At 40.8% G+C, this 22,007-nt stretch overlaps 2 protein-coding genes across 3 annotated transcripts; both read left to right on the top strand.

Moving 5' to 3' along the window:
* Positions 1 to 375: 375 nt before the first annotated feature.
* hepacama (hepatic and glial cell adhesion molecule a) lies at positions 376 to 7,293 on the top strand. The gene is made up of 7 exons (XM_085916339.1): positions 376 to 835; positions 3,094 to 3,441; positions 4,001 to 4,282; positions 4,577 to 4,667; positions 4,763 to 4,830; positions 5,163 to 5,233; positions 5,350 to 7,293. Exons 1-7 carry the CDS (start codon positions 745 to 747, stop codon positions 5,713 to 5,715), a joined length of 1,317 nt encoding a protein of 438 aa, XP_085772465.1. The 5' UTR covers positions 376 to 744; the 3' UTR covers positions 5,716 to 7,293.
* A 2,366-nt stretch (positions 7,294 to 9,659) lies between these two features.
* On the top strand, positions 9,660 to 18,362 carry pde9ac (phosphodiesterase 9ac). Of its 2 annotated transcripts, XM_085916291.1 has the most exons (19): positions 9,660 to 9,728; positions 10,927 to 10,997; positions 11,346 to 11,423; positions 11,600 to 11,643; positions 11,726 to 11,780; positions 11,967 to 12,037; positions 12,113 to 12,200; positions 12,283 to 12,361; positions 12,425 to 12,499; positions 12,597 to 12,683; positions 12,768 to 12,872; positions 12,948 to 13,030; positions 13,168 to 13,324; positions 13,411 to 13,524; positions 13,764 to 13,868; positions 13,948 to 14,142; positions 14,214 to 14,309; positions 15,809 to 15,855; positions 16,246 to 18,362. In XM_085916291.1, exons 1-19 carry the CDS (start codon positions 9,660 to 9,662, stop codon positions 16,385 to 16,387), a joined length of 1,761 nt encoding a protein of 586 aa, XP_085772417.1. In that variant the 3' UTR covers positions 16,388 to 18,362. The 2 variants fall into 2 exon arrangements, with proteins under 2 accessions (XP_085772417.1, XP_085772418.1); XM_085916292.1 differs by lacking the exon at positions 15,809 to 15,855 and having other exon boundaries at positions 14,014 to 14,142.
* Positions 18,363 to 22,007: the final 3,645 nt, after the last annotated feature.

A 22,007-nucleotide genomic window follows, 5' to 3' on the forward strand; every position in this document is an offset into this window, starting at 1 on the left:
CATTGCTCGCTTTTGAGCTTTCAATCAAGTTGTTGCTGCTTTCTGAAATTTCCCTTTGTAGGCGGGCACTCCAAATTCTTTACAAGATGGCAGAAATGTACTTGCACTATTAATCATTTAGTCTGGAAAAAATGGTACAATAAATTAGTCTGAACAGAATCGGTGTCAAATCCAACAAAATAAAAATGTAAAAAAAATAAATGTTGCATTTCAATTCAATTGAATAGAACAAATAAATCAAGTAATGGCTCCTTATACCTCTTCTCTTTGCCTGCAACAGAATTTGATTGCAAGCCTGGTTGCTAAGTAACCATTTTTGAATTTACCAAGCTGGCTCCAGTTAGGCTGAATAGAAGCTTAAAGAGCTAAGTTATTTTTTTTTTAAACAAATGAGGACCTCGAGTGCGCCATTCAAGTACAGTTGCACACTTTTCAACAGCAATTCTTTGCAAGTTCATGATATATTCAACGAGTATTTTTTAAAAACCTTTTCAACACTCTTGTTGCTTTTAATGGTGTGAAAGAGGGCTGCTCATCCATACTATGTCTCTGTCACACAGACACACACACACAGTTGGGCTGTTGTTGACTATGACTGGGGGTGCCGAGAGGAGAGAGTGGGGCTCAGTGTGTCCAGGAAGAGGCCAGTGTTGCAGGCAGTGCAGTGCAGTGGGGAGAGAGACGTGCCCAGTGTGGTTAAACCATGCTCACTAAGTGGGAGAACGCCTCTGCCCAGGACACAAGATGAAGGCGGGAAGGAAGACAGGCCACAGTCTCTCTACTGACGTTCCTGCACTCCTCACCCTGCTCGGCCTCCTCCTTCTACTCTTCACAGGTGTGTCCTAACTTTTTACCTTTTAAAATGTTGACATGGACGAGCTCCTAGTAGCATCGTTTGGATTGTTGTTGATTGTGTAGTGTGTGTTTGATGTTTTTCTTCCTGTGGTGGTTGCACGACAGTTTATTTGATAGCACTCTTAATTATAAACAGTTAAGGGCCCCGCAGAGGTGATTTAGGCATTTTATTACCTCCGCCAAGTGCAAAAGAAAGAAATGACTGTTTACGAGCGGTATCAATGTTGTAACTGACTTCTCCATAATCAGTACCAACCTTTTAAATCCTATGGGCGAGATGCGAATTATACCCTGGAATGGTCTCCAGCCAATTGCAAAGCACTAATCTATTTAAAGTTTAGTGAGAATATGTGTATAGGTGCAGTACAGGTGTTCAATTTTGTGGGTTTGCACTCAGTGGAGCCATTACAATTCCCAAAATTGATTTTGGGCAGTGAACCAGGAAGTAGCCTGCTGAGCAATATTTATTTATTTATTTATTTATTTATTTGTGGATTTATTCATTTCTTTATGGATTTATTCATTTATTTATGGATTTAATTATTTAAATTTTTATTTTTATTTGTTCATTTCTAGCGGAGGAACCAGGAAGTAATCTGCTATCATAGTGATAGAGAAACACATGACAATGTATTTTTTTCTCTCACTGTAAATAGTTAAGCTCCGTCTGCTACTAATGATTATTTTTACTTTGTGACTGTGGTTCTATTAAAATGTTGAGCGCAGCAGAAAAGTTCGAACCAGCGAACTGGACCTATCGTGCTAAGAGCTCTTGTGCCTATCTCCAACTTCACCGCTGACAAAGACTTTCTCTCTGGCTCCCAGTTTCTCGCTCACTCTTTTCAAGGGAGCTCCAACAATCGTGCCCTTTGTCTTATCGCCTAGACAACCCCTGTCCGACGGCCAAAGAGGTTGCCATGACGAAGAGGCGATGCCCTGCTAACTGCCTGGCTGCACAGAATTAGTCAACAGTGCAGAATATTTCTCTCACTTTTTATTCTCTCTCTCTCTTTCCCTGTTGTCTTGCTCACATCACAGTGGGACTCCTCCCAAGACAGCCGGCCAAGAGCCAATGTTTGGACTTGTGTCCACTTAGGGAGAAGCTGTCTCCACAGGGAACATATGTGCTATGCTGTGTTGCTTACCAAGACAAGGCTTCCCTATAAAGATCTCATGGAAATCAAAATTAGTATTTTACATGTTGGGGAGGATGTCCTGCAGTTTGTGTGAAGCGGATTACCGAGCAAGATGTGAAAAAGCATGAGCACAGTGTGGGCACATTTTTTTGTTTTGTTTGTGTGCAGAACACACAGTGAGCACACTAATGGCTGCATTAAGGTGCCTATGCAAAGAATTTGGACTCATTAAATTGCCATCAAAAGGAGGAAAAAACAAGTAGCTAAAATCATGGTAACTCAGCGAAAGCAAGAAAAATATTTAACTCAATCTATTGTATTTTACCTTTTGTTTTGTATACATTTTAAATAGTAAATTCTTCTGAGGACAAGCATGGTGGAAAATAATGTAAGATAACCATTTTTGATTAGACGGGGTGTTCCAGGCCACTACCTGGTTCAAGAGGCCCAACAGGACCATACTAATTTTCTTTTTGGGAAGTGGGACAGTTCAACCGTTAGCTCGCAGGCTACTTTCTGACTCATGAAGGAATTTTAAAAAGTGACGAAGAAGAATAGGACTGTACCATTGGCCAAATAAATTTAGTCTGTAAATGGATCAAAAAGGACATTAAAGTAGGGCTCCTGTCTCAGTCTCAGTGGTGCAAAAGAAGCCTCTAAATAAGCAGGCCCATCATGATGAAAAATGCACCGTATCGTCTGCCTTTAACAATGGAGACAGTTTGACACTTCGGTGCAAAAAGAAGCCTGAACGTAAATAATGGAAGTCCAGGAGAACTAATTTGGCCTGAATTTCATTAGCGGTGCCAGTTTCATGCTGACTCGCTGTCACGTGATTGTGACTTACTGCGATGTTTCAGAAGAAATGAACCACTTTAACATTGTTAGTGTTTTATTCAATCTGCAAATCTAACTACTGCTGTTAGTGGGTGACTTATTACAAGGGAGTGTCCTCCATGCTTTGTTTGATTCAACTCACTTGAAATTTGACTTTACTCGCAATATATATTAGATCTTGAAACTCTTTTAAAACCTGAAAGTTAAGACTTGGGACGTACGTTACTCGTTCTAACTCCTCATCCAACCTTCCTATTGGCCCCAGGTGAAGTGTCGGGGGTGAATGTGACGAGCCAAACCCAAGTGGTGAGGGGCATCGTGGGCAAAGAAGCTCTGCTGTCCGTCAGCTACTCCAGCAGCAGCGCGGACAAGCCGGTAATCAAGTGGCAGGTGAAGAGGGACAAAGTGAAGCCAGTCACCGTGGTGCAGTCCATCGGTATCGACATCATCGGGAACCTTCGGCCGGAGTACCGTAACCGCATTCTGGTGTTCGAAAACGGTTCGCTGCTGCTTCACAACCTGCAGCTGTCGGACGAAGGATTGTACGAGGTGGAGATCTCCATCACGGATGACACCTTCACGGGGGAACACTATATTGAGCTGACTGTGGATGGTAAGTACTTATCCACTTAGATGGACATGTATACTCCATTAGGTTTTCACATGATACCACAATATAGTCAGGAACTGTCAGATGCTCGCTATATTGTGAGTAGGCATGTTGTCCAGCCTTGAGTTCTTCTGCTACAAATCTTACCTTTTTTTAAGTAGTAGGCTGCAGTTTATAATCACTGCAAAATACACAGATAAAGATAAATAATCCCGCATGCGTAAATACGATATTTTTGTCGATGAATCGGTGAAGTGTTTTGTTTCTATCCCTTTATCCAAAAACAAGAACTCGACTGAACAGAAAATGCACAATCACAAATTGATAATCAGTTACTGGTCCATATTATCGATCAGAAATCTGGCAAAAATGTTTTACATTGTTTCCAAAGTAAAAGCCGATATTTGAATTGTTTTGTGGCTGTTTTTACAAAGTCAAAAATGTGCCTTATTAATCACTAAAGATCAGATCAGCAATTAATAGAAAATGTATGGCTGTATTGTAAAGTACAACAAAAAGAATGATAATTTCTTAAAACATATCTTTCTGTATATGTCCTCAGTTCCAGTTTCCAAGCCCTACATCCAGATGGTGGCGTCATCTGTCCTCGAGTACAGCGAACACTTCAACTTGCACTGCTCCCACGACAATGGCACCAAGCCCGTGTACGCTTGGCTGAAGGCAGGCAAGGTGCAGGCCAACGACTCCCGCCTGCTGCTCTCGCACGACCAAAAGGTGTTGACCATCGCGCGTGTCCTCATGTCGGACGACGACATCTACACCTGCACGGTGGAGAACGCAGTCAGCAGCATGAAGAGCACACCCGTCAAGCTCACTGTCTACAGTAGGTGGCATCATACACCACCGGGGAGGTTCCAGGATGTATTGAGATGTTGTTTTCAGTTGCATGCCAAAGCAATTATTCCATCCCAGTGAGCCGCACAGAGGCATGCCTGCCTCTCACACAATGTTGGCATGAAAAAAGCATGAATGGACTATTATTTGGTGGGGGGGGAGGAAAAACTGTAAGCAGTGTGTGAATCAATCAATAAATAAACGATATGTATGGAAAAGGATATTTATATTAACGTTTTTTTTATTTTTTTATCTTCATCTCAAACATCTGCATCTGGTTCAGGACGGAGCTCGCTGTACATCATCCTGTCCACCGGAGGCATTTTCCTCCTCATCACCCTGGTGACCGTGTGTGCCTGCTGGAAGCCATCCAAGTGAGAAGCCGTCTTTTTTTGTGTGTGTGTCTGCCTGTCGCATAAACATGCAACTTGTTTTTTGTGTTTTTTCTACCCCCACGAATGCATTGTAGAAAGAAGCATAGACCCGTCCCGCAGAGAGCCCCCATCTACATGGAACAGGGAGAAAATGGCCATGATAGTAAGCAAAGATTTATTTTTGCACAATGCTTTATTATTGTTGGAAATGGCAATACAAATATTTGAACTACCATTTTATGTTCTGGATTATATTTAGCTAAGATTATTTTGTCTTAGTTTATTTAGGTTATTTCATTTTTTGAGGTATTTTCATTTTTGGTTTTAGGTTTGAAAGCAAGGTTGAATTTATAGCTATGTCATTTGGGAAAGAAAATGGATGTAATGCATTTCAGTCCCATGACCTTTTATAATTTTAGATATTTTACATTTTTTTTGTGTTGCACAACTGTATTGCTGTTATTTATTTTTTTATTTTTTTTGTCTCTGTTGCAGTTGACGTCGTCCCCAAGCCAACCACCCTCGGTCGAAGGAGTCCCATGCCTCTGTATGTACTCAATGAAGATGTAAGTGAGACCTCGAGTCATTTAATCCAATATGGCTGCGTTTACATTAATATAAAACAACAAATGTTGTAAAACACTGACAAGATAAACAGTAGCTCTTCACTCTCATCTTCCAGGAGACTCTTGAGCGTTTGGAAGAAAGCGCTTGCAATACCTACAGCCAATCAGAATTGAATTTCCCCGCAAGCTACGTCCCGGTCCTCCCCACCCATGGCCACAGAACTGAGCCGCCCATCTGGACCACCCCGCGCAGGTACTCGCGCAGCCCGTCCCCGCTGGCACAGCTTCTCCCGCAAGCCTCAACGGGACCTCCGATGAGCCCCGCACGCTCGCCAGCCCACTCGCCCTGTTCGTCCCCGCGCAGTTTTAGCCCCATCCGAAAAGTTCGACCTCCTGTCGGAATCCCAAACATTCGTCTGCCCGTGGAGGCGAAGAGTCCCGCGCCCAGTGAGGAGACGCAGCAGGGTTCGCCCCAGCAGTGACGTCACTCCTTGCGTTTGCTTGCCAGCAATTCCTTCTGTGGCAAACAGCAATACTTGTGTAGCCTTTTGATGACATTTCGTAATATAAAAGTATTTTCATAGGTTACATGTACCGAACTATGCAGAGTGCCATTTTTGTTGTTTTACTCATTTCACTGGGAATATCTGATGAGTACCTTCAATGAATGGCTCATTTTAAAACTTTGTCCTCATATGAGGCGCACCGGACTATAAGGCGCACCATTAATGCATCATGTCAGATTTTTAATCCAAATCAAATCATTCTTCTTTTTATCTTTTTTTTATTTCAACTGTGCCGGGTTAGCAAGGGTTAGGGTTAGACTGAGGGTTAGGGTTAGAGCTAGGATTAGGGTTAGAGCTAGGGTTAGGGTTAGAGCAAGGGTTAGGGCTGGGGTTAGTTAGGGTTTAAGGGTTAGGGTTTAAGGGTTAAACTCCGGTCCTATCCACGCTTTGATGGTGTCATTTGGAACAGAGGCAATCAGATCGCTCATGTCTGTTAAGTTGTTGATAGTGGCAAGGTCCGTGTGTGTCCGTCTACAGTAGTCCTTTGCTTCTTCATGGGTCCTCTTAAGCACAATGTAGTAGAAATTGGAAAACGCCAGTATGATTGAGGAGAATTCTGTGGAGTGACAGCTCATTTGTTAGGTAAGAGAAATGCATATATATATATATATATATATATATATATATATATATATATATATACATACACACATATGTGTGTGTTTGTCACTCCACAGAATTTGCCATAACTCTTGTGTCCTGTATAATCAAAAATAGTCAAGAATTGCATTATTCTTTGCATTTGTAAATGTGGTATTAAAAGGACTATAAGGCCACCATTAATGCATCATGTCAGATTTTTAATGCAAATCAAATCATTCTCTATTTTATCTTTTTTATTTCAGTTGCGCCGGGTTAGCTAGGGTTAGGGTTAGAGCTAGGGTTAAGGTTTAAGGGTCAAGGGTTAGGGTTAGAGCTGAACCTGTGCTAACCCCAGCCCTAACCCTAACCCCAAACCTAGCCCTAACTCTAACACTAGCTCTAACCCCGACCCTAACCCTAGCCCTAACCTTAGACTCCTGACCCCTCACCCTAGCTTTAGCTCTAACCCCTTTTAGTCCATAAGATGTCCCCATCACATTGCATTCTCTCAACTCGCAGGCAGTGGACTTCATTTATCATGTCCATTTTTTTTATTTAACTGCTGAGTTTTGGACTCACAAAGTATAAATAGTTCCTAAAATAAACATGGAATTAGGTGAATTAAAATGGCCGCGTAATTAACATGAAGAGGCTTTAATTCAATTATGGCGATTTGCAGTGATTAAAGGGCACCGTGCAATCATGCAACCTCCAATCAATTGGCTCTCAATGTGACCATTCATGATTTCCTTCTATTTGAAGACCTGTTGTGTGTGTTTTGCGTATGACGTAATTATTTGTTGAGAAGGGCAGAATTAGAAACAGCTCTTATAGTATGACGCTGTTGCAGTTTTTTCTGATGTGAAAAAAATCGACCAAGATAAATCAAGTGTCCACAACCTGTCACCATTTTAAGTGCCTTTGATTAATAAGAAATAAAGTTCAGATCTTCTAGTAAGCTTTTCCTCATGTGATTTTAAGCAGACCTATTGTAGAAGAGCGGATGCTGTTATCAGAAATGTATCTCGCACCAGTTTTGTCGAATCATCCGAAGGAGAGCATAAAAACACACTCAAACATAGCAAAAACAGAAGCATCCTATTATCAGGATAATTTCCCTTCCTCTCAGATGTCCGTCCAGCTGCACACCCAGGCCTTTTGTAATTGAAATCGCTATCATTTCATTGGCGCCTTTTATCCTGAAATGTGTCATTCAGGTGTCTAAAGGTGTGATGCGTCCTTTGGATTACACAACAATATCTGTTTGTTTTCATGTGGACTCCCTTCTCTACGAATAAAAGCTTCTAAATACACGTTAATAGTCAAACCAAGTAGATCTGTGGACATATCGTATCAAAAAATATTCACAGGCGATAGGGACTAGAGGGTTAGGGTTAGTGTTAAAAGCGTCAAACTTGAATACTTGAAGTCATTGACTGCTATCACCAGACCATAATGCTAGCTAGCCATAGCTTAGCGGCTAAGGCGGAACCGAAAATATGAAAAGGTCAATCGTAATCACTTTTTTGATTCACAAAAACACGATGTTCTTTTCACACGCATTTATTGCAGCATGTCTTCCATTGCGTAGCACTTGTATTGAGATGTAGGGAGTGGGATTCAGCCATGCTAATTAGCCTCAAGGGACATGGATACCGCATGACGCTCTCCATCTCTAATTAATGACCTCCTACACGCTGGTTGGTGGAGCATTTTCACTCAAGCCCTGTTGATGTGGAATTCCCCAGACGAAGGGAGGGGGTGACAGTATTGTCGGAAAACTCTTATCTGGCTTTTGTCAGTGACTGTAGGTCAAGATTTTAATAATTGGCAGTGGGCAGGTGGAGACTGGTAGATAAAATGGCGGGTAAAATGACTCATATTTACACCGGCATACATATCTTTTAAGTTAAAGTCCCAATGATCATCACACACACATTTGGGTGTGGTGAAATTTGTCCTCTGCATTTGACCCATCCCCGTGGAAAATATGTGGAAAATATATGTGCTTTATAGATTTTATTTTTGACAATATATTTTTAATGCATGTATAAAAGACCCAATACCCTAAGTTGAAAACACAAAACTTTTTCTCTGTTTTTATCCCCCGATTTCATGAATGTTTGTCAGTGTTTTGAAGATTTTTGGGGGGGAGTTAGTAAAAAACATTTCAAATCTTTTTGCGGGTGTGGAGGATAACATATGTATATATATTTACATTGTGTTTTTAATTGGGCTATCCATACAAAACTTCTAATAAAACCCACAATCGAGGATTTTCATCACTACTTCTACACTCCACCTGGAGCAATACCGGTTATCAGGCCATGCCGTTCCCTCGTGATCATCTGACTACAAATTAGCACCAAAAATAAACCAAGAATAAATCTCTTCAAGTGCCTGCGTGGCCTCAACTCATCTGACCAAACCATCTGGTGTGCCTCCTCTCAAGAAGCAAGTCAGCACATGAGTGGACAAGGGCACGAGAAGGCAAGCGCAAAAGGAAGAATCATCATGTGCCTATTTGAGATATGCGTTATTAAAACAAAGGTCACAAGAGTCCGCAGTAGGGAGAATAACCCCCAAAACAACCCCGTTTGTGCTGGTTGGTCCCCTTTTGACCCATAATTGGGTTATTCTTGACCCAGAGTAAATTAATGCTTTATCTCATGGATCCGTATTTCATTCACCTATTGGCTATTTTAATCAAAGCTGTGTTTATGCCCACCGTGTTTACGTGTATCGTTCCCCTCAGCATGTACAAGAGGCATCTGACCACAGCGAAGGGTCACAGGGGGTTGTCTTATTTCTCACCATAGTAACGGTCCCCCGGCAACCGGCCAGGAGAGCCGGTTATATTGATGGTACACCAAAGCCCTCTGGCTCCCTCACATCGCATCTCCATCGCGCCACTCAGCTCATCGCCTCGCCTCCGCCGATTTTGAACACTCAGGCAAAAGTGAGCCGGCTGCAGCGTCGTCACCCCGGGGACGTTACCGTCGCTCTCCTCTGGGGAAGCCGCGCATCTTGTATTGTGAGTATTGTTGGCACCTTTCGCTAATTTGACCTTTTTTTGTGATTTGTGTTTCATCAACTTGTAATCGTAATTATATATGCTTACTTGTTATCTCTTGTTTATTTTTTATTTATGTCTTTCTTTTTTCCTATTTTGTTTGTGTGATAGGACACGTTCCCGTGGTCGCCTCCTCAACTTTGCCCATTAGTGTCAGTCCAGGTCAGCATCGCTACGGGCGTGTAAGAGGAGAGGGAGGTCAAACATGGGCTCCAGCTCCTCCTCCTATGCCCCCAAAGCCATTTATCTGGATGTGGATGGGAAAGTACAAAAAGTGAGTATGCAAAAAGACATTTTTAAATTGCCAGTTTTGGGGTGGTATGAGTACAGACTCTTTCGAGTTGTCTGCAATTAATTAGAAATGAATTATTTGTATTGTGTGTGGTACATGTTTGTCTTTTAAAGTGGACTCAGTCTTTAACTTTTATTTAAACGTTAAATTTATGAGCATTCTATTCAACATGTGCATCATAATTTAACAAGTTTTTCCTGATATTTAAATAGAGTATTCCTGTTCCAAATGTTTAGTTTTAGAGTAGCTTATAATGATATCAAATACACTTTAGAAGAATCAAACTATTGTCTTGTTTTTGATAAACAATTGTGCCAACTACATTAATGTATTTTAATGTTGGTATTTGTTTTTTTTTGGGTGGAATTTAGTGTAAAAAGTTCGAGAACTGTCAAAATAGTGCAAAGTGTACCTTATTGTAAAACAACAATTACAAATAATGAAGTTGAATATGCTTTCATGTCGCAAAACAAAGACACTTTATCAAACTAATGATGCTAATTCAATTTAAAGCACCTTCTATGTATTCCCAGTTGACTCACCCCGCCCGTGTCAGATCTAAAATTAACCTGTCACAGAGCGCACTTTGCCTTCCGGGTGTTTCTGACAGAGATAATTCAAACACCTCACGGCCATAAATTCAGATGACGCAAACGTAGCCACATAAACATCCTTGCTCACGTAATTCTTTGCAATGCCGATTAAAAAATGCCATCATTTTATTATTATAACCACGCCGCCATCTTACGAGCGCTCCTACACCAGAAACTAAAAATGGCTGTCTGCATTTAGACATCATGATGCATCATTCCAAGCGCACATAGGCAAAGAGCTTAAATGCAACACTTGCCGGTCCGCTAAGTGTTTCAAGTAGAGAGCTGCTGATGACACATGTCTGCTCAAGGGCCCGAACCCACGATTCAGTTTGTCTGCTACACCTGCTCCTTTTTCAAGGTCACTGCAAGATCACCATCACTCGTGGTCTTTCTTCTACATGCATGGCCATTTCTATCAATATTTGTGATATCGTTATGCCTTGAGCTGCAGAGCGATATCTGATCACCGCACCACCCTGTAACATCAAACGGAGCACAATGTATTTGTTTAAGTTCATTCTTTGGTATTTTTGGTTTGCATTAAATCTCAGGCAAAACTACAGTTAAATGTGTGTTCTTTCCAGGTGGTGTTTAGTAGGCACTGCAGTCCATGTGACATTAGGGAGCTTTTGTGTACCTCTTCTAACATCCCCAGGTTGGTACCACCTGCTTTGTTGATTTACATTTTTTTCAGTGACAATTATGATTTCAGTGTAGTAATCTTTTTTTATGACTAAAATTCTGTGAATGAGTTTTCTACAAATACTGTAGGTGCTATGACGGGCTATGTAGTCCATCACATGACTAATTTACGCTAACAATTTGGATTTTTATTACTTGTATTTAAAAGGAATATATATATATATATATATATATATATATATAGTTCACTTGCACTTTAAACTCTATACCACTAGGGGGCAGTGCATGACTACTATTAATAGTAATGCATGAGTGATTGGATTATATTCTTATAACTGTACCTGCCATGTGTTTCCTAAAGGAACACTGCAATCATGATTGTGGATGCAGAGGGTGCCTTGGTCTCGATAGATCCCACCATGCCGACCAACTCACCCAAGTATGCACAGTATGATATTGCCACACTCGGACTTTAAAGTGATGACATAAAAAGGCCATGCATCCCCTTGAACAGCCTGGATGTCATTTATTTTGAATTCGTCTGCTTACCTGTAACACACCTTCAAGCGAGATTAAATGCAAATTGCAATTTATAACTATCTGCTTTGTGTACAGCTCATTGTATAAAGTTGTCCCCCTGACTACTGGCCAACTCGGGGGTAAGTAAGCAACATGCAGTTGTGCGTCAACAACAACAGCGATACCTGCAAGGTGACAACTGTGACGTCATTGTCTGTACAGAGAAGGAGGACATGTTTCAGAATGTGCTGTCCCAGGTGGCAGAGCAGTTCAGCAGGTAACACCTCTGTCGTTTATTATTCTCTGGCTGTATCTTACACACGTAAATAAATGACAAGCGCTGCCTTTAAAGCCGCTTGCGCAATCCCGGTGAAGATTAGCTCAGTCACACGTCAAAACAAAGTATTGTGTGTGTTTTTTCCCCCTGTGCCGTTTATTTTTATGCAATATGGTTTCCTCGCAGAGCATTTCGCATCAATGAGCTGAAGACCGAGGTCACCAATAGGCTTGCCATGCTGGAGAAGAGAGTGGAACGTAAGTGGTGGATTTGAAGAAATCCAAATCTTCTCGACATTATGAACACTCTACAATGTTGTGCTCCTTCTTCAGTGGAGGGCTTGAAGGTGGTGGAAATTGAGAAGTGTAAAAATGATCTGAGAAAGCTTCGGGATGAGATGACATCGAGGAGTGGCGGCAGGTTTGCCATGATTTTTGCAAAAGACCATTCCAAATTGTGTATTTAAAATAACATACTGTATATGCTTTCTTTATTTCTTCAGGATAAACTGCCCATGTAAATACAATTTTGACGACGGGAAGAAGGTCACTCCGAGACGAGATGTCCCTAATTATCCGAAGGTGTGTTTGGTGGGGACATTATGGAAGTGATACCGCTGCTTCTTATACATTTGTCCTCCACAGTATACACTGTCTCAGGAGACTGTCGAGGCACTGAAGAAGCCAACGTTTGACGTCTGGCACTGGGAGCATAACGAGGTATATGCAAATCCACTTCATCTCTGTCTTTCTTAATTTTAATTGAATTATTAATTTATTTATTATTTGATCTGTTTGTATTCCTTGATGGTTTCAGATGCTGAGCTGTTTGGAGTATATGTACCATGACTTGGGTCTGGTGAAAGAATTCAACATGAACCCAATCACGCTCAAACGCTGGCTGGTAAACAAAATATATGGAAAAAAAAAAATACCTTAAAATATCATATAATATAAAATATCAAAATACTCCTTTCTAATTTTGCAGTTGGCCATCCAGGAGAACTACCGCAACAACCCCTTCCACAACTTCCGTCACTGCTTCTGCGTAAGTCAGATGATGTACGGCATGATCCACCTCTGCAACCTGCAGGTGAGGCTTCACATTTTTTTCAGAACCTCGTTGGGCCTTTACCAATATGTAAAGTCTCACTTGGTTTTTGTGCAGGAGAAGCTGACTCTCACTGATATGGGCATTCTAATGACAGCTGCGGTGTGTCACGACCTGGACCACCCTGGATACAACAACACGTAAGATCTGTTATTCACCACCAAAAAAACAACGCCGATGCAGATATTGTCAGCGTTTTGTTTTGCTCTCGGATGTTAAAAAAAAAAAAAAACTATTAGCATTTTCAAAGCATCCACCCATGTCGCACACCTATCAGGTATCAAATCAACGCACGTACGGAGCTAGCGGTGCGCTACAACGACATCTCACCGCTGGAGAATCATCACTGCGCCGTGGCTTTCCAAATCCTTTCCCTTCCCGAGTGCAACATCTTCGCAAATGTGGATCCCGAAGCATTTAAACAGATTCGACAGGTGAGCGGGCCTAACGGTGTGCTCACTAATGCCAACTATGCCGTTTTCAAGCTGACTTCTGCTGACTTTGCTTTTTTTGTCTACAGGCTATAATCACCCTCATCCTAGCCACTGACATGGCCAGACATGGCGAGATACTGGACTCATTCAAGCAGAAAGTGGACAACTTTGACTTTACCAATGAGGAGCATGTGACATGTGTACGTACATTGAGTTTTGGATTACATTTTTTTGCAACACAGTGTAATTATGCAAATATCATTTATTTGTCATCATTTAACCTTCCCTCCACATAATTGTGACTGCAAATTTTGTTCCTTTACATTCAGTGAACATAATTTGCTTCTGATTTATAAGATTTCAACCTCGAAGGTTGAGGCCTGCCATCTAGTGGTGACTGGTGTTAGTACAACGAAAATCCCCTTTGTTGTATTTTCAGCTCAAGATGGTATTGATCAAATGCTGTGACATCTCCAATGAAGTGCGGCCGACCGAGGTGGCCGAACCGTGGGTGGACTGTCTTTTGGAGGAGTACTTCATGCAGGTGAGAATTTACCCAACTATTTTTTTTTTTTTCATCTCAAAAAAATATTCAAAAGTCTTCAAGATTCAACTGTACATAGGGAGTCATTGCACAAGGCCAAACACACAAAAGTGATTCTGATGTGATCAACATCTGCGTCTCCCAGAGTGACCGGGAGAAGTCGGAGGGCCTCCCGGTGGCCCCCTTCATGGACAGAGACAAAGTCACCAAGCCCACCGCTCAAATCGGCTTCATCAAGTTTGTGCTCATCCCAATGTTTGAAACAGTCATGAAGGTCGGCTCACATGCGCTTTGTCACCGGTGTGAATATTTTGACACGTCGCTAACTGGTGTTTTATCAAACAGCTTTTCCCTCAAATTGAGGAGATCATGGTTCAACCCCTGAGGGACTCCCGAGACCACTACGAGGAGCTGAAACAAATTGACGATGCCATGACAGAGGTAAAACCTATTTTATCTATCGTGTATGTGGTTGAGTCGGTGTCTCAAATATGAGCCGTTTTGAACAAAACCATGAACATCATCCAGATGCAGACACCTCTAAATTTCATGTCAAATTTTAATATGGACATTTGCACAAAAGTGATTTGATTGGGTAACATCTATTCCAATGGCTTTCAAAGTGTGGGCAACTTGAAACAAATGAAACAACGGGCGAGAATTAGACATTTTTTACAACACCACTTAGCTTAATGCTAACACAGTGCAAATTGTCATAGATGAGCTAATGAATAGCATTAACATTGCGGTGTGTAACATTTGTACCCCTACGATGGAAGTTTGCCTGGAAGTCTGACATACTTTAAATCAGGCACCTTGTTAGGCTACTAAGTGGTCCTTGTGAGAGTTTATTCCTGGTAGTTATCGTTTTGTTTTCACTGAGTTGGTCATGAAGATATCAAACGGAAATATCTCAGCCAGTACAATTGCTGACATTCCCTTTTCATGTTCAGTGTTGTATTTGATGTATCTTACATCAGGCGCCATGTTGGGCAGCTAAGGGGTCCTCATAAAGACACAAACTCATTGTATCATCTCCTCTAGCTTGGATGAAAATGGTATCTGAGCTTCAAGCAAGAGATATTTGAACACAAATTTCCCACACTTTGAAACCTCAAGTCAACAGTTCCAATTTTAAGCATTCAAAACATTTCATGTCGGCGGCACCAACTCTCCTAAAGTCAAGTCTCGTCCGTATGAGGTGCACACGGTCACACATGCATGCATGCGCACCGCCCCCATCCAAAGCCACTTGCTAACATAAAGGTATGTCTTTTGTTCAATGAGGCGCAGAAGAAAAAAACTGAAAATATGTCATTAGGCGGGAAGAAGAAGTAAGCTCTGCAGTGAGTGAGTGCAGTGGTATCTGTGTAAGTAAGAAGTGACGCCTTGGTTGTGTGCTAGTGTTTAGTGTCATGAGTGTGTGACTGTCTCTGCCTCTTTCGACCGCTCTCGGTACTGCGGGAACATGCAAACACTTTCATCACATTGAATTGCAATCGTAATTCAGGTTAGCCCAAAAAATAGAAGCCACGAGTAAGAAAAAGGCTGTTGATTGGAACAGCTTGAAAGGAAATTCACTACAAACTGTAGCAGTGATGAAATTGTCATGGATCCTCCCCCCCCCCCCCCTCTCAATCTTGAACTTTTTCCACCATTTCTGCTAATAAGCCAAAGTGACCGATTTACATAATCACGGTAGAAGATCAAAAAATTGTCGCTATTGGTTGACACTGTCAGAATGGTTTTTTTTAGGGTGGGCATTTCACAGAAGCATATTGTAAATAAGATGGGGAATTATTTACAATGTACTACAAGGTGAACACACATTTCAACTAGTATCAGTATTCTAGCAAAATGTTATAGATATCATGCAATGATTAAAAACTTCCAATCGGATACACGTAATGGACTTCCCTGTCTTGGATGTGCGAGATCAGGTGTCAGCCGGCCCCGACTCTCAGCATCACACCAAAATTGCAATCAGGTAAGAATAAAGAATAAAATATGTTTCATGCTAATAATGAGCTGGCTAACAAGTTCAACTAGAACTAATAAATGCATAAGGACAAGCGCGATAGAAAATGGAGGCATACAAATGATTACTTTTATTACCTTTTTTAGGAGGATTTTAGAAACACCTCTCACTGGGTAGTTTGAAAATAATTGTAAATATTTTTTTAATTAATGCCTTTCTGACAGTGTCAATGAAAATAGATCAGATTTTTTTTTTTTTTTTAATGCCACCACTTGATTGGATGTCATTCAATGACATAATTAATTTTTCACGAATGAAAGTTCTGCTTGCAGGTTTTAGGTGATATTGAATCAATCTTTTTTTTTTTTAACACTAATTTGGAGTGTCCTTCCTTGGCAGGGGTCCTCTTTTGTGTTCAAATTCAGCAAAGACTTTAAGAAGAGCGAGTCTGGTTGAAGACGTTGCGTTTCTGCGTTCTGGCCATCAACAAACGTCGCGGCGGGAGAGAACAAAGAGACGACACAGCAACATACTCAACTAAAGTTAGGCACAGAGGGAGCATCCAATCTTGAACTTTGACTTAGACTTTTTTGCACTGCGTGTAACAGAGAGGCACCCCCGTGTGACCTTTGTCTGTTTCTTTGTGGAGTTAACGTTGGCTAGCTCTGTTTGTTTGTGTTTGTTGACAACACTCCAAACACTCTGAAGAACAGATTTTCTAAAACCACATAAACAGAAAAACAGATTCTGATAATTACCAAGAACTCGTATTTTGGTTGTTTTCATTGTTCTACTCATTCTGCATTTCTCCACTGATTTAAACCATTGCCCTAATTTAAAGTGTTATGTTTGTTCAAGGCCATCGTGGGAAGTCCTATTCATCAAATTCCAAAATTCTCTAAATTCAAATCCCAAATGAACACACGTCATGTTATTCCCTCTTTCTTCCACATTTTAACCAATTCAAACCTTTCCAATTTATATTCAACTCATTCATGATAACTAGTCCCGTTGTCAAAATTTCAAAATGCAAATAGAGAAATTTCAAATTACTTCCCTTCATTCTTCCATTTTTTTGGCCAACTCAAACCATTCCAGATTCAGAATATTCAACTCATCCGGATTATCTGGGGAAACTGGGGAAATTTTGAATCCCACATTGAGAAATTTCATATCATTCCCTCCTTTCTTAACAAATTCAAACAGTCCCAAAATATTTTTAGTCAACATTGTGCAATTTGCATTTCAAATGAATTTTAAAAAAATATATAATAATAACAGCACAAATGATCTTAACAACTCCAAATTTGTGGCAAGGTCAATCAGCATCATAAAAACATTGTCAGTAACAAAAATATTTTCCCTAGCATTAGCAATGAGTGCGTTCGTGTGATATTGTTCCACCCCCCCCCCCCCACACACACACACACACACACACTTGTTTCATTATTGCTGAGGTCAAAGTACAGAAGCCATAACAGATACCAACATAACAAGGGTATTCAAATATATGTGTTTGTATTACTGTACTTCTAATTGTACAGAAATAAACAGTATACCGTTATGTCCGGAAGTATTTGGACAATGACAGCATTTTTATGATGTTTATTTATACACCACAATGGATTAGAAATGTTTTTAAAAAAATCAACGTGTATGTGCTAAGCCTAAACTTTTTTTTTAGCTACTCCGAGTCATTGAACACAATAACTTAAAGATGCTTTAGTTGCTGTAAATGATAATATCTTGAACTTCAAAGTTTATACCTGTGATCAAATATCCCGCGTTTTAAATGAAACTCAAATATGGCAAAGTATTTTCCATCCATCCACTATCCGAACACAAAACAAAATCTGTCATTATCAAAATACTTTTCTTCCCTGTTCTTGAATGTGTACTTATGATTGCAATCAAACATATCTTCAAAGCAATAAAAAGATAAATTTAGTGGCACTTCATAACTGAATACTTCATCACTTGGCTGTTTCGGTTGAGCTGACATGAAACTGTTGCAATTCTAACCAAAGCACATTTTATCATCAGATTTCACACACGAGGCCGACTAAATGGAACTCGTGATATGGCTGCAAGGGTGCCATTTATCATAGCGCACCTCTATCTCTCTCTCTCTCTCTCTCTCTCTCTCTCCCTCTCTCTCTCTATCTCTCTCTCTCTTTTTCCTCTTCCTCTCTTTCTCTCACTCTCTCACCAAAACACAAAATAACTCACCAAAGACACTTATTGTATCGTAGAGGCATTTCTGATCAATTTCACTTTGGTATGTAGCTTTATTTGATTGGTCTCACACACTAGTATAATTGTTCCCACTTCTACAATCTCGCAGATGATCTCAAAGCAATAAAAGAACATCAGCCCTCCAGCACATGATTGCATTTGAGATGAAATAAAATATGTCTTTTATTTGTGCATGTGCCCTGTTTCATGTGCCCGGCTTCAGGAATGTTCTCATTCAATTTAACACACCAAGCATGGCCAGTGATTGAAACAATGTCATGAATAAAGGAGATGGGGCAACACTTTCATCATTTTTGGTCTTTCTTTGTTTAGCTTAGTTAAAACTATTTTATTTTATATTCTTGTTCCATGCAAAACTGACATGTAAAGCGAGTGTTTAATCAACAAGCGTCTGCTAGCTAAATGCTATCATGCTAATCCAAATTAGCACACACCTAAATGGTTAACCAGGTGTCCAGGGTATCGAATCAAAACATTTTGCCTTTACAAACATTATACTCAGTTATGATTAGTTTTTTTTAAAAGACAATTTGGGTTTGTTAAAACACTTGCGCAAAATTCTCAGTCGTTGTCCATTTAACCAACAGCGTTACAGATGCGGTTACAACTTTTGGCCTCAAAAACACATTATTTCCACATGGCTACATTCTTCTTTGCCTCCCACTGGTATTTGCACTGCACTTTACCAAATTAAAATCCTCAGTGGAAGGTTACGCACAGTTTATGCACGTTCAGGGTTTAGAAAAATGGTCCAGTGTGTGTGAGTGTGTATGTGCCTGTGTAATCCTGTACAGCCATTTATTGGTTAAGTAGATAAAATCTGAGACACATGGATTTGAATGATTACAGTGAATATTTCATGCTATCTTATTTTATTGTCTTTATTTGTTGCTCATTACATTGCTACTTCCAATTTTCGAGACAAATACAGAGTGTGTAAACTGCAAGATTCCCCGCCATGTCTGTGTAAACACACAAAATTCCCCATTTATCCGGTGCCAAGCCACAGATTAGAGCGGAACATCAGGCAGACGAGTGAGTCACTCACACGGGCTCGTCTTCTCTGCTGAGCCGACAAACAGCCCAGTCCGGGATGGTCTCATGTGACCCCAACGCGTATGCAGACAATGAGGTGGCTAAATCGGCACTCCTGACATTCTCAGAAATTATCAGCATCATCCAACCACAAATTAGCATGCTACGATAGAGAGAAATAAGCACAGACTAAACTAAAACTTTTACAATTTTGTTTTGTAGTTTGAGTCACGTACACAGATTTTGTGAACTCTTCCCACAGATTAATTTGTTAATTGCTGAAACAAAAACCATAAAGTGACCAGCTAACATACAGATAAGGTAGAAAAATACACAAAACCATGAATTTCTCCCCTCTGGTTGAATAATAGCTTTTTTTTTTCAGTATTAGACAAAAATGGAACAGTTGCGAGAATAAACGGTGGTAAATTCCATTCATTCAACCAGAAATTGGCTTACTAACATAAACGAACGAAATAGGACATGTTACATTTCCCCCCATTTTTGTAAAACATTTGTTTTTTATGGTGTTTAAACAACACAACAAGAGTCACATGGTGTTTTTCCACAATACTAACAATTCTCCATTCTTGTTTCTGCAGACGAGCCTTCCACAATCAAAGTAAATAAGCACATCCAAGTAAGTCAAATGTTGTTTGAAGCGCTAGACTTTTTATTGGAAACGCTCAAGACCTCCCACTCTCAGCCATAGGTCGCAAGACACCTGAGCAATTAGATCATAAAAAGGAGTCGTAAATATCATGTTGCTACTGAGGGCATTTAACGCCCTGAAGGAAAGGCAGCTTTGATTTGCAACAGTCTTGATGTTTATTGGCTTGTCACAAGTCGTCACATTTTTCCAATCCACTCAAAAAGACAATACAATGATTACACCAGATACTATTTACAGTATCCTTTTATGTTGCTAACTTTTATTGAGCCAGTAGACTATTGTGGCAGCAACTCACTTCACAAATAGTGAACAATTCTTCAAAAAAGAGGCTTTGAGTTGTTTATTGCCACTCTCGGATGACGTTAACCATCAAACTAAACATAAATCAAACACAATTACTTGTTGTGTATTCGGAACAACCACATAACTTTGCCTTAGAGTCTGCTAGCTTAATGCTATAACAAAACACTAAGGCAGGCAAACATGGTATCTGCATTGTGGTGTTAAGTCTTTAATCAATGACTATTTTGGAGAAACAGATTTGACAGATACTATAATAGTACTGACAGGCATATATTCTTTATCTACTGCGAAGAATGACAAATTTTGTCTTCTGGCTGAGGACCTGTGACTGTGTACATCTGTATTTTACTGCCCCCTAGTGGCCAATGCACACACTCACAAGATGGAGCAGCACAGTGAATTGATTTCTAGCAATAGTCCCAATGTACTTTCACCTTTCCTCCCTCAATGCATGTTGCCATTACAACATTCCACTCCATGTGTTTGTTTCACTTTGTTTTCAGTTCATTTACGGGTCACGTGGTTTCAGTATCAAAGCTAACGTCAGATTTTGTAAATAAGGACCGATCTGATTTCCGCACATACAGGCTATCTTCAATGAGTCAAGTTTCCGACATACCGGCATCGTTTGGGGAGTATCCTGTGTTGTCGGATCTTTCCATGCAGGCAACCGCCCCCCCATACGATGACCAGATGCAGACCAGTGAATTGTTTTGCCAGCCACTGCGATTTTCCTAACCTTTTGTATGGTAACTGTAGCCCATGTTCATCTGCTTGTTTTATTCTTCAACACTCGTTTGCATTTACCGGTCCAATCGATCCACAAGTCTATACTGATCCAACGAAAAGAGGTCTGATGGTCCACTACACGACGCTACTTTGTTTACAGCATAATAATCTAGCAAAGGCATCTTGATTGTGTGCTGGCGGAAGAGCAGCAGCAGGCCTGGTCTCTTATCTATTTGACAAGCAGAAAAGCAGCTCTAATGGACAAACTGTACTGCGAAGCTCGTTATCATCCGATGTGATTATCTAAACAAATGAGTGAAAAACAGTAAGGCGATGCTTGCCAGGTAGCTGTTCCACCCAAGTGATAAGATCACGACCTACCATGAAAGACAAGGAGAAATGATACGTACCTTCCCCTGTGTTTAATCATCTGTCATCACATGCAGGAAATATTCGCAGTACCGTGGAACTTTAATGCCCCCAGCTATACTCCCCAACATGTTTATTTTTACACAAATGGAAAGCATGCCCCCCCTCCTTACCTAGTCTTACTGTGTTATTAACTTTATGGGCGTTTTCATCGAATTCCTTCACAATAAGCGTGCATTTAAGATGAGGCATTGTTTCACTTGCTACTGACATGAATGCAGAAGTAAAATGGGTCAATTTTAGGGGGGGGGGGGGCTTATATATTTCTACTCATAGTGGTTTGATTTCATGTTCCTAAATTTTGCACTATTTTAACGATCGTGCCTATTAGACCTTGTACCTCCATCCGGGCCCGTGCACCTCCTCGGTTCTTGCCGCTGGCCCCGGTTCGGCTCAATGTGTAAGGGGATATCTCCCGCTGAGCTCCCGCCTGTCTGGCTGCAGGCCCGACACACTGAACACAGCTTAAGAGGGAGGAAATATATGAAAATATCATCAGGAGTCGGGAAAGCAGCGTGATTTTTTGGCTCTTGTGCGTCTCCTTGGATCAACAGGTTTTTTTTTTTTTTGCATGTGTGTGTGTGGAGGAGAGGAGAGATCAAGCCCAGACGCTGTCTCTCCCCCCCCCCCCCCCCCCCCTCCCCTCCTCTCCCCGCGCGCTGGCTGTCCTCATTCCGCTATGATGCAGCTGGGAAACATCCACAAGTCTTAGGAGACTTTCTGTTAAAACGAAGCC

The sequence above is a fragment of the Syngnathus leptorhynchus genome, chromosome 7 (assembly GCF_054491065.1).
Source record: "Syngnathus leptorhynchus isolate UIUO chromosome 7, UIUO_Slep, whole genome shotgun sequence".
NCBI classification, from domain to species: domain Eukaryota; kingdom Metazoa; phylum Chordata; class Actinopteri; order Syngnathiformes; family Syngnathidae; genus Syngnathus; species Syngnathus leptorhynchus.